Source organism: Protopterus annectens, chromosome 14.part0 (genome assembly GCF_019279795.1).
Source record: "Protopterus annectens isolate FY-2018-M chromosome 14.part0, PAN1.0, whole genome shotgun sequence".
NCBI lineage: Eukaryota > Metazoa > Chordata > Ceratodontiformes > Protopteridae > Protopterus > Protopterus annectens.
In genome coordinates this window covers 617436071-617449908 of record NC_056748.1, presented here as the reverse complement: position 1 = coordinate 617449908, position 13838 = coordinate 617436071, and the positions used below count along the sequence as shown (strand labels likewise).

The 13838-nt window shown below is 35.9% G+C and overlaps 1 protein-coding gene across 5 annotated transcripts in view; it reads left to right on the top strand.

Annotated features, from left to right (window-relative positions):
- Nucleotides 1-13838, top strand: part of MYPN (myopalladin) — a 2130465-nt gene that overhangs the window by 909959 nt on the left and 1206668 nt on the right. For all 5 annotated transcript variants that reach the window (XM_044056370.1, XM_044056369.1, XM_044056367.1 and 2 more), the window contains exons 5-6: nt 3069-3195; nt 3657-3728. In XM_044056370.1, coding sequence (XP_043912305.1) covers nt 3069-3195; nt 3657-3728 — 199 coding nt within the window. The remainder of the gene's footprint in view (nt 1-3068; nt 3196-3656; nt 3729-13838) is intronic.

Here is a 13838-nt window from a genome sequence, read left to right as displayed (position 1 = left end):
CATGGGGAAGGACCTCCCCCATAGCTTCTCATAGATTATCTAAGGCATTTCTCTGGGGTACCTTCCTTTGTCATGCCCTGCTTAGAGACCCATTTCCTCCATGGGATATTTCTATCATTTTGCAGTTTTTGGCAGGTCCTTCCTTTGAACATGCTGTTAAAGCTGATCTGAAATTTCTGTCATAGAATACTTTATTTTTGGTGGCTAGTACTTCTGCCCAGAGAATTTCTGAATTACATGCACTGTCCTCAAACCCCCCTATCTATTTATTTTACAGAAAGAGTGTGCCAAAAGACCAGTTCTTCATTTCTGCCTAAGATGGCCTTTGAATCTTCCATCTATTGGTTCATAAATTTGCTAGTTTTCTTCCCAAATTCTCTAATAAGGGTGGATATATCTTACATCTGCTAGATGTTTATTGCCAGCTGCAGTTTTATTTATACCAAGCAAAATCTTTCAGGAAATCTAAACAGCTATTTTTTTTCCTTTTCTAAATCCAAATTTTGAAAAGCAGTATCCAAGGTCACTTTATTTTGCTATTTGGCTCAATGCATTTATATTCTTTACCAAAAAAGGGGTTATCACTGGTCTCAAACCCTAAGGCTCATTCCACAAGATATGTGGCTTTTTCTACAGCTTTCTTTTCTAGTGTTCCATTTGATGACATTTGTGCTTCAACAACCTGGTCAAAGGTCCATACCTTCATTTCACATTATAAATTGTATATTCTATCTAGATCCAGGTCTTTGTTTTTTTTTTCACCTGTGCTCAGGAATATCATAGCTGACCCTGCCTTGGCTCCTGAAAGATTAGACCATCTCTCCACTTATTCCTTTTTTTCAGCAAATGGCATTAGATGGGCAAACTCAATCTGCAGTAGCTCATTCTGTACATGGGGTTTATGGGCAGGGGAGGAGTCTGAGCACCAGATCCAAAGCTTTGAAGTGGCAGAGGATGGATCTGTGATCACATCTGAGGCTCATCTGCAGAGGAGTGGACAGACTATGACAACACAGATCTAACATTATCGTAAGTACATAACTTTCGTATTCTCAATAAAAGCAGCTAACGTCTTAAAATGGCAGTGCTATAAACAATGTAGCAAAAAGATCCAAAGCCAAGGTACTAAAGGTCAAAACAAATCTCAAATAACGAAAAAAAACTCCCCCACTTGTCTTTACCTGTCCTATAACAACAAAAAGACTTTATCAGAAATGTTAAACCGTTTTCAGACGTACTTTAAAACTAAGACTCAATCATGTGATCAACATTAGCCAAACAAAATTAGCAAGTAAAATTAGCATGCACAAAAACTTAAAGTGATAAAACACTTAAATGATACTATGTGTTTACATTATACATATACAGCTATATTTAGTTAGCATTCTAAACATTGTAGTTTCAACACTGACAATATACAAACATTCCCATTGGTTCCTGGAAACTTTTTGGCATTGAGTTTAAGTTGCCAGCACAGTTCTTATTCAAGCCTGCATTTCCAGGGATCTCCCCTTTCAGAGATATCTTTTTTGCTAATAGCAAAAAACCAGACTTGCAGTTTGGGCAAGTAAGTGAATGCTTAAAAAGGGCAGTGCTAACATTCCCCTTCTTAATGTCTGAAACATACTTGTAAAAATTTTTACAGGAATGCTCCAGTTTCTCTATATAATGTGCATTGTAGAAAAGACATTATGCAAGGTATACTAGTGCCCTTGTGTTGTAGTTGCACCTACCAGGGAATGGATTGTCCTCTGATAGTTTGTAACTGAGTTCTGTTGTGTCATAAATATAGCTACACTGTCTGCACATCCCACATATGGACATGTTTCCATTGCGAGTGATAGAAATATCAGAAGAGCTGTTTATTATGGTCTTGATATTATGTGCCCTTCTAAAAATACTGCATCTGAGGAAATAATCTGTGATAGTTTTATCATTTGCCCTTACACAACACTGTGCTTCTGGTGAAAAAGATGGGAGCTGTCGCAGTAGAGAGAAGTGTTAGAAAAGAACCTCTGCAGTGTTCAAGCTAGGACCTCAGACTCCTTCATTGCCTTTTTTTCAGTGGCTGCAGGACATATCTTTAAAATTGTAAAATTTAGCTTGGAAAAAGCTAGCAAAGGATCAAGTTTATTGAACTAAAAAGGAACATTTTTAATGGTTTAATTGGCAAAATTTAATATATTATGTGAAGAAGAAAAAAATTGCATTGGATTATTCATGGTTTCTTTTAAAACAAATGTAAATTAAATGCATATGATTTATTCAAATCGTTTTATTCACAAAGTGAAAATTACATTAGACTTTAATTATTAGAAGTGATTCATCAGCAGAATGCTACTTATCAACTCTGTAAAAAGTATAAATTATTTTACTTTCCTATTTTCTACACTGCCGCTTAATCTTAATGATAACAATCGATTAACAAATCATATAGCGCATTGCATTTTTGTCATGCTAAGCAACATTCATTTAATAAGACAGCACGTTCTTGATTCTCTTCCTTTCTTCCTTTTCATTTTAACTGCTCACATCTTTAAACATCATTGTGATAGTTAATTATTCTTTGCAGGACCGTGCTCAACAGTTTTTTTATATAAGCTTCAATTGGATATTTTAGACAGCACAGCTTTGCTGTTTCATTTTATGTGTTTAGTTATCATTCAGAGAGTCAACAGTATACAAGCTGGCATATAAAACAATGAAAACAGAAACTCAAATAAATAATATAAATGAATGCAAAATCTAAATAAATATGACAATAATTTTTTAGTGGTTAGAAGCCTTCTGTACCCTTTAAGATGGACAGGGGCTCCTAATACAACATCATTCTAAGGCTGAGGCTACATATCCCCCAAATTAGTATTTTCCTTTTTTGAATGTCAATAACTTCTAATTTTGACTGATTTATAAGGTTCTGACTTTTTTGTGTGGTTCTGAAAGTTTATTTTCTGATTGTTGAGTTTCTAGATGGGGTCTCTTTTCTGGTTTTATGTGCAGTGATTGAGTTATTAACAAGTTATGTATGGTGCTTACTTTATAATTCATTATACTTAATCTTTGTTTAGGTTGCAGAGAAAAACAGAACCATCTGTGACTACATTACCTCCTTCTTCTCCTGCATTTATTCACCAAGAAGTGCACCAGTCAACACCCATACCAGTTCAGGTTGTATCACCCTTACCAGAACAACAGGTACAACAACTTGTCTGTAGACTTTAAAGACAGAAAGAGCATTTGCTGCATCTTGCTTGGTTTATACAGGATACCAAGACATTAAAAAAATTGCTTTAGAAACAAAACTTTGTTAAGTTTGTGTTTTTCTGCTACATGGGCATAGCATATGCAAATGTTGCTCCAGTTCAGATTAGAGATAACACTGCATAATATGGTATTATTTATGTCTGTGCTATAAAATGCAGAATGCTGTTAATGCTTGTACTTAGATACAGCAATGCTGTTTTATGCTCCTGTGTGCACAGTAAAACTAAAAATGAATCCAGTATATTTATTTATGCATTTAAAATGTGAGCATTCAAGCAGACCCATTGAGTCAGGGCTAGCTTCAAGTGTGAGCTGTGGATCTGGGAAGTAAAAGGTGGTTTGACTGCTAAATACCACAAAACAGCAAATGTTAACATTTGTTTTACTTACAGAATCAAAGTCCCACTAACTATCTACAAGGGTTTGATGGGAGACCACTTATTGCTGCTCCGGTTTTCACAAAGGTAGGCTTGTTTTTTTTTAATCTTCAATAATAACCATTTTATTGTACACTTTGAATTATGTGGTCAATATTCTTTGACATAATTTATATATATAAAAAAAGAAAAGTACATGCATAGGAAAGTTGCAAAGATAAATGAAGTCTTTTTAAAATGATATAGTTCCTCATCTAACTGAAAATCTACGCTGCAAATTCATTATTATCTACGGAGACATTTTGGATTGCTTTGCTCATCAGAAATGTATGGTCAACAACTGATGTGAAAAAATATTTAGATGAGAAATTTGTCTTCACGAATTTGATAAGTTACTGCAAAATTTGTAATTAATAGAAGGAATATAGGCCTTAGCAAGCACTTAACTGCATTAATCCAACATAACCACTCTTCTACTACTGAAATTAGGTTTCAGGTAACATAGTGGTGTCTAAAATTTCTTTATACCCAACTGCACAAGTGATTATTCATTTCAGCAGATGAGGCTTTGATGCTATTTTGTCAGTCCAGTAACTCAAGCATAATTATGCCGTGCACATTGTAAGTAAATGTTATCCATATCCAACTCAGAAATGTAGATTCCCAGTTTACAGATTAGTAAAAGGCAAAAAAATCTGACCTCATTTTTTGTAATTGTCTGTGAAAGCCTGCTGTGAAGAGTGTCTCTTAATTTGGTGTTCATACATCAGAGTTAATACTAATTTAGGAAGGTTTATTATGTAATCAGAAACATGGCCCTGTGATTTTACAAACTGAGATTCTAGTGTAGAGTATGAGCTGAAGCTTGGTTTCTTCTGTGTTGAAAAACAGCAAAATGAGTGTCCATTCTTAAAAGGGTTTGGACAAGTATTCCAGACTCAGTAGCAACTATTAAATTACAAATCTAATAAAGTAAACAACATAGCAAAAATATTTTCCACAATGTTATTCACTGGACCACTGTTGCAGTATCCATAACTGTATGGGACATATCCTGCCAAGGATATTGGGCATCCAGACAGTCTGCAGAGCTTCAGGTTTCTTTCTCACCCACCATGCATCTGCCCTTAGCAATAGAATACATGCTGGTATAGGGGGGAATGGCTCAGCATGCCAAAACTCAGAACATTCCTGCCATATGTACACGTATGCAGACTCTTGTTAGTTCAGTGGCATTAGTATTGGTTGTTGGATTCAACTACAATTTTGGAAGTTCTCCATTGAAGAACTTACCTTTTTCTTTCTGTACAAAATCATTTTAAAGATGTCTTATGTCTGTCTGTCTTGTGGCAGGCAATTTACTTTGAAGAATCTTTTTTTCTTGGGGATCTGCATGACTTCAGTTCCTGGCAGATTTGTCTTTTTTTATTCCTAAAATAGTAAGGATTAGGTTAAACTTTCTGAAGATCTTTCTTGAAAACAATCACCTCAGAGACATGGCATGTGCAACAATGGCATGCAGAGCTGGATCCAGCAATGAGACCTAGGCAGTTGCCTAGAGCTCACTGGCTTAAGGAGCCCACTAGCAGTGGGAGGGTGGCCCTCTGGCCAGGGGTTGCCACAAAAACTTGCATTTGTGCTTTAAGAATGTAATCTGTGAGCATAACATCTCTTCTTTAAGGTACACAATGTAGAATGTATCCTTAGTAGTGTCTGTATGTGTGTCTTTAGTATGACGCATGCACAATTAAACTAAAATGAAATGTGTGATGTTTATATTTGTTGTCATTCATGAAGAAAATAGCAGTAGTGTGTGTGTGTGTGTGTGTGTGTGTGTGTGTGTGTGTGTGTGTGTGTGTGTGTGTGTGTGTGAAATGCCCTAGGTAGACTGGCAGGTTGGATAACTCATTCAAGCTCGAGGTCTGTACCTTTAATACAGGACCCTAGAGTCTGAATCCTCTACAGCAACTGCCAGACTATCATCAGCAAGTGCATTTCAAGAACTGTAGAGTTTCTGTACATTTTCAAAGATTGTTGAGCTTCTGTGCATTTTCAAGGAAGTTTGCTTTTCTGTACATTTTTAAGTAATGTTGAGTTTCAAGGAAAGAGAAGTTTACTGTTTCTCATGCTAAGTCTGTTTTCAATGTTTAACTGTTTTATTTAGTAAATGGCCATTACCAGTGGGTGCGCTATAAATTTTAAAAGCAGTGTTAGTTGCATAACAGGTAGCATACTTGCCTTTGGTGCAAATGACTGTGGGTTCTACTCCCACACCATGTACATGGAGTGCTGATACTGCAGTGCCTTCTTTAAGGGGGATGGGGCGCTGTCCTCCTGAGTGTGTCCTCCTTTGGATGAGATGTCGAGTAACTATGAACCTGTTGCTGGTTTGACAGTCATTCCCTATTGCAATATTATCAGATGAACTTTTTTATGTAACATAGGCAGTTTATTCTTCAAGGGCAGCAGGCACTGAATTTGTAGACAAAACACTGAAATGTAAAGTTGTGTGCCAGCAACAAACTCTTCATTATTTGAAAATCTCTTTAATGTGGAATTATTCAGATAACTTTTACTTCTGCAGAGATTGTGTATAATGACTGATATTGGTGGATTGTAATGACAGAAGCCTGAGTGACCTTTTGTGGTTGAAATGTTGTGTAATAGGTAGTTTTGTTCTTATTCTTTCATATGTTTTGTTTCATTGTTTACTGGAAAAAAATATTCAAACCTACAAATTTAAAATACACTCTACAAGGGTGCTGTATTATAAATAGAATATAATTTAAACAATCAGGATGTTGCATCAAAAAAACACATGAATTTGTGCATGGTCCAAAAAATGTGTGAAATGGACTAATGGTCTGAAAACAGTCGAAAGGTAAATGTAATCTGCAACTAGCCAGATGCTGTCTTTGAATGTGGGTTTCAATTCTGTTTCAATGAGTGTGAGTTTCCAGGGCAGAAAAAGCTTACTATTCACGCTAAGTCTGTTTTCATTGTGAGACTGTATTTTTGTTTAGGAAATGGATATCAGCATTTGAGCTATAAAATTTGAAATAAAAGTTTTAAATAGGTTTAATTATTGTAGAAGCAAATAAAAATAGTATGTAGACTGATAGTTTGAACAGTATTTATGGTAAATGGTGAGAAGTATCCAAGTACTGGGACACTGGAATGGCTGGAGGATGCAGGGGGTGCCTGTTCCATTACCCTGCCTAGGGCCCCACTGGACCATGATCTGGCTCTGATGGCATCAGATTCTCACTAGAGGACAAATGCAGTAAGCAGAAAAAGAAAAAGAAGCTAGATAAAGAATTTAGCAAAGGTCTCTGGATGTCTGTCTCTTTTCTGTGGTCTGAGACTGATGACTCTACTGGTGTGCCTATGAAACCCTTGGACAGTCAGTCCATCTCTCCTGGCTCTCCTTGTATGTTCCTACAGACCATATATCAGGCATGGCTCATTGGGAAGGGACAACCACACTTTATACTGTCTGAAGGTAAGGAAGGCATACAGTAAGAACTGTTGAAGGAAGTCAGTGCTGGGTCACTTATTGAAGTCTTACCTATGGATCCCTGTCCTAATACCACAAGGCTTGAGATATTAAAATGAGCACACAGAATACTAAGCTCTTATCTCCCCCCCCCCCCGTTTAAAAGGGTTCCAAAGAAGATATCTTTAATTTTTTTTGCAAGGCTTATTTAAACCCATTCAGTCTCTTCACATTTGTTTTTTCCAGCTTCTTCTTCCTATATCCCAGTAAAAAAGCAAGAGAATCCTTTCTTCCTCTGAAGAGAAATCTATGACTCATAAAATGAGGGCTTAGACTACACCTCTCAATTATGTTCCCCAACTCTTTGTAAGACTGAATCTAAGGATAGATACTCTTTTCTCAGAGTCTCCCAATGGGGAAATCTCTTTTGGAGAGACAGTCTCCAAAAATATAGATTTCTTCAAGTGGGAAGGTAAGGAGGCTTCCAAATCTCAAAAAAATGTATTATTTCTGAACTACTTATCATGGACTTTCCAAAGCCAATAGCCATCCCACCTGTCTAAGTGGCCTTAGAAAAAGCCTTCAACACAGTGTCTGTCTTCCACATTCTAAACATCCTGCCCCCCTCAAAAAAAACTGACAGTTTCAACAAGGTGATAATCATATACTTTTTTCACAAGACTCCTACTGCAGACCCTGCTACAATATTCTTAGATAGTAAAAGAAGTTGTAAATTATTTTCCTGTGTTCCTCCTGTACTAAATGATTAGGACAGTTATGCTTTTGACAGGTTTGACAAGAATGTACATACATCATCTATGTTGTCAGGGCAATTAATTGAAGAAATGCCTGAGTATCAAATGAACCAGTCTTTAGCTAGCCTTCCTAACTCCAACACTAAAATTAATTTACTGGATATGATTGATTCTGCACTAAGCACTGCATTAAGTGTGCTCATGACCATAGGAGATTACTAGGCTATTGACCCTGAGGCCCTTATAAGCCTACCCAAGAGTTTGGCCCATATTTAGACAAAACACAAAAATGCCAAGCAGGAACAGGAGGAAGAACCACTACACAGTAAATAAATGCACCTATTCAGGCCAAATTCAATAAAGCCAATACTGGAGTTTAAGAGAATAAAACAAATGATAAGTGCTTTCGCCCTGACCACTTCAGAACTTCATCAGATAATAAATATAATCACAAAATCACTTTATATAGTACAGAAAAACTGGGTAAAAAAAATCATTAAACAATTAATATATTATTTAAACTGACACACACCCTTAAAGGAAAAGACATGTAAAAGACTGTATTATATATGTAACATATAAAATCTATATAAGATGAAATAAATAGATGGTAAAAAACTCTCATTGTAGTATAAAAACATAGATAAAATGGTGTTTAAAAATACATAAATAATGAATAAAAAATGATTTAAAACAGTGTTATCTTTCTAAGGCTTTTAATTTTAAAAGAGAGCTGATAGAAATATGTTCATTTAAGCCTGGCCAACTAGATGCATTAAGACGCAGTTGCCAATAAAGCTCCCTCTTTTCTAGTAAGAGACCAGGCTCCACCTCGAGGTTCTGTTTTAATGTCATCAGTGACAGTAAAATGGAATGAATGACCTGTGTTTCCCATTGTGTGCTTGCCAAGTGCATTTGTATCTTTTTTTGATTTTATGTCATACAAATGCTCATAGACACATTATTTTAATTTACGGTCTGTTTTTCCAATATAAAAGCAGCTACAACAATTACATAGAGCGCAATAAATAATCCTTTCAGATACACAATTGTATTTTTGATGAAGTTTGACTTCAGTGTTGTTTATCAGAAAAGTGCTACCTTCCTTAATATGTTTACAATAGTTACACATGGCACACTTTGTCATGTGCCCAACATTATTCATTCCTTTTGGTTTCATCTCAAATATGTTCTTTAAGTTTCTGCCCTTCTTAAATACTATGGCAGGATATGAATCAATAAATGGTCAAATGGCTTTTTCATGATTTAGTATGGACCAATTATTTTCTAGGATTTTTCTTAATATATAACTGTCATTAGTGTATATGGTAATGAAAGATGTCTTATAGTCCATTTTAGTTTCTTGTTTCTCCATATTTAAGCATTGAGTAGAGTTGTTAATACTGGTGATGCTGGTGTCAATATCTGATAGTAAAGGACTAAAATGACCTCTCTCCCTTTTATTTACTACTTCCAACATAATATCAGTAATAAATTTGTATGGATAGCCTCTCCTTAAAAACATGCATTTCAAGTTGTCACATTCACTGAGAAAATCATCCATCACTGAAACCATTCGGGCTGCCCTAACAAATTGCCCCTTTACAATGTTTTTTTTTCTCTTTCAGTGGATGTGCAATTGAGTAATGGAGTAAGGAGTTGGAGTAAATTTCCTTTCTATATATTTTTGAAACAAATTTGTTGTTTGTATAATCTTTAGTGAGAAGAATGTCTAGAAAAGGCAACTGGTCCATACTATAATTATGTGTGAATTTCAAAAATGTAGTAGTAGAATCCAAATAAGAAATTAATTCATTGATATGTTCTGGGGGTCCATCCCACAAAAATAAAATGTCACCCAGGAACCGGGTGTAACATTTTACATAATTGAACATCAGACTGTTGAACAAAAACTTATTTTCCAATTGGGTGACAACAATATTTGCATACAGGCCCCCACAAGAAGAACCCATTGCCACCCCCTCCTGTTGTAGATATATTTCACGGTTAAAGCAGATAAAGTTGTTTTTCAAAACAAGTTCAAGTAAGTGTGTATATACTTGGACATTGTTGTGTTCAACTCCTTTTTCATATAAGTATTCTGAAAACCATTCCAAGCCTGTGTTATGGGGAATAACAGAATATAAATCTTTGATGTCAATAGTCAAAAAGACTTACCCAGTTTTAAATGGAGTGTTGTTAATGAGATGTAAAAAACTCCATGAGTCCTTCCATATATGGGTTTCAGAGAATACCAGTTCTTTAAGTCTAATGTCTAGGAGTTTTGCGAGTGGGTGGGTAATGGAACCTTTTGCATCCACAATGGGTCTCATGGGTGGCTGTTCGAGGTTTTTATGTAATTTAGATAACCCGAACATCACTGACATACTGGGATATGACACTGTGAGATAATTTAACTCTTCAATGGTGATGGATCCCTCTATAAATAAATCCTGTAACTCATTCTTAATTCTATTGTATGCTGCGTGTAATTCATTCAATGGAATTTTGCATATGCTTTCCCATTCAAAATGTGTAACATCTTGTTAGTGTAATCAACGTGATTCATAAGGACTACACCTCCTCCCTTGTCAGGTTTCATTATTCTGACCAAATCAAGTACACTTTTAATGTCCTGTAATACACCCTCCACCTTATTGTCTGTCTGTCTTTGTCGATTAATCCTTAAAAAATTACGAATATCAAGTTCACATATTCTTTCAAACAGTTGGATAATCGGGTGAAGGGGGCTTGTATGTGCTTAACATGGCTAAAGGATTAATAAAATCTTCTGATATTGAATTCTGAAAAAGGACCTTGAAATTTAACTTACGTTTGTACAATTTCAGGTCAATTAATGTGCTGGAAATGTCTGTGGGTTGTGCAGGTACGTAAGTAAAACCTTTTGAAAATAAGTCACAGTGTTTAGTCTCAATAAACACATCAGAAAAACTGTACACTTTGAAATTGCCTTCACCGTTAGTAATGATATGACAATGGGGTAGTACATGGTCAGAAAACACCTCTAAAATAGCTGGAAAATCATTATTTAATTCCTGTTGGACCAAGTTTGATTCTGTGCCCCCCTCCCCTCTGATTGAATCTCCTCCTCATGTTCCATTGAGTACTGGGGGAAAAGTGTTCCCCTGGTGTGTTTCCCAGGGTTGGTCTGAGACTGTTGTTTTGTTCCTTATTCTCTCCGACCGTCTTAGGGGTGGGAATTCTCGTGGATCTAAAAAATCATTTTGTTCATTGTTAGCAATATCACAGCCAACTTCAATGTTGTTAACAGTATTGTTACCAGAAAAATTATTATAGCCATGGTCTAGGAATTTGTTACCCCATTCCTGTGAAGGAGGTGGTTTGGGGGTAAGCCCATCCCTTCCCATACTCATTTTTAACCCTGTTAAGCTTTTTTACCTTACGTGCTGTTATAGAAGTAGATAACTGCTCAATACTATGAAAAATACGTGTGTATTCATATGTAAATTCATCATATTGTGTGTGTTCACTTATTCTTTTATCACGCTCTGAAACACTAGTAATTAAATCATTAATCATAACTTTTCACAGTAACTTTCATGTATTCAACACCATGAGCATAAAAAAAGAGCCATAAGTTCTTTATGCAGGTCAGAACCTGCTTTTAAACCACTGGGATAATGCCACATTCTGAGTCCCTTAGGAACAATGTGCTCTTTTATACATTCAGCAAAGTATGCATTGTCAAGCTGCAAATGCTTGATTTTTGAAAGTTTGTAGTCAAATTCTTCTAAAAGTAATAGAATATTATTGTTAAAAACAGTACCTGTTGGTTGCTTTTTACTGTTTAAAACTATGGCTTCAGTAAGCCAGTCCTTCAAAACTGGAACAGAACCTCTGTAGTTGGAATTAACACTTGATCCTGACACATTAGGTTGAGAAACTGAATTTACAGTTCTCTGTCCACAAGGGACTGAATGGTCATCTTCATTAGTTAATCCAGCCCTAAGGGATGTAGAGTTCAACAAATTAAGTCTTTGTAATGTGCTTCCTTTGCTCCAAATGCTCTGTAAACTAGTAGAAGCAACCACTGCTTCTCCTGGAGTGCTCAGTGTGCGTCTGACATCAGCAGGGGAGTGGCCCTGACATTATGGGCTGTGGCCTCATCATTAGGGGGTGTGCCAAGAAGGGAATCAACCTTTTTTCGTTAAAACTTGTACAATGGCAGTTAAATTCAAAACGGCTTGCTGTAGAGCATTAAAGTCAGTCTCCTGAGTTACAAGGGGAGCAGATAAATCCATGCTGTCCTCATCGGCCATCCAAACCAGTAAAAAAAAGACAAGAAAAAAAAACTGTTGCAAATCACAAAAATGCCAAGCAGGAACAGGAGGAAGCACCATGCCACAGTAAATAAATTCACCCATTCAGGCCAAATTCAATAAAACCAATACTGGAGTTTATTGAAGAGAATAAAACAAATGATAAGCGCTTTCGTCCTGACCACTTCAGAACTTCATCAGATAATAAATATAGTCACACAATCACTTTATATAGTACAGAAAAACTGGGTAAAAAAAAATCATTAAAAAAATTAATAAATTATTTAAACTGACTCACTCCCTTACACACCCAATTACGTTTAGAAGAATTTGACTACAAACTTTCAAAAATCAAGTGTTTGCAGCTTGACAATGCATACTTTGCTGAATGTATAAAAGAGTGCATTGTTCCTAAGGGACTCAGAATGTGGCATTATCCCAGTGGTTTAAAAGCAGGTTCTGACCTGCATAAAGAACTTATGGCTCTTTTTTATGCTCATGGTGATGAATACATGAAAGTTATTGTGAAAAGTAATGATGTTATGACTAATGATTTAATTACTAGTGTTTCAGAACTTGATAAAATAATAAGTGAACATAAACAATATGATGAATTTAAATATGAATACACACATATTTTTCATAGTATTGACCAGTTATCTACCTCTATAACAGCACGTAAGGTAAAAAAGCTTAACAGGGATAAAAATGACTATGGGAAGGGATGGGCTTACCCCAAACCACCTCCTTCACAGGAATGGGGTAACAAATTCCCAGACCATGGTTATAATAATTTTGCTGTTAACAATACTGTTAACAACATTGAAGTTGGCTGTGATATTGCTAAGAACGGACAAAATGATTTTTTAGATCCACGAGAATTCCCACCCCTAAGACGGTCATAGAGAATAAGGAACAAAACAACAGTCTCAGACCAACCTTGGGAAACACACCAGGGGAACACTTTTCCCCCAGTACTTAATGAAACATAAGGGGGAGATTCAATCGGGGGGGGGGGCACAGAATCAAACTTGGTCCAACAGGAATTAAATAATGATTTTCCAGCTATTTAGAGGTGTTTTCTGACCATGTACTACCCCATTGTTATATCATTACTAATGGTAAAGGCGATTTCAATGTGTGCAATTTTTCTGTTGTGTTTATTGAGACTAAACACTGTGACTTATTTTCAAAAGGTTTTACTTACATACCTGCACAACCCACAAACATTTCCAGCACATTAATTGACCTGAAGTTATACACACGTACGTTGAATTTCAAGGTCCTTTTTCAGAATTCATTATCAGAAGATTTTATTATTCCTTTAGCCATGTTAAGCACATACAAACCCCTCCACCCGATTATCCAACTGTTTGAAAGAATATGTGAACTTGATATTCTTTATTTTCTAAGGATTAATCAACAAAGACCGACAGACAATAAGGTGGAGGGTGTATTACAAGACATTAAAAGTGTACTTGATTTGGTCAGAATAATTAAATCTGACAAGGGAGGCGGTATAGTCCTTATGAATCAGATTGATTACACTAACAAGATGTTACACATTTTGAATGGGAAAGCATATGCAAAATCCTCCTTGAATGAATTACACACAGCATGCAACAGAATTAAGAATGAGTTACAG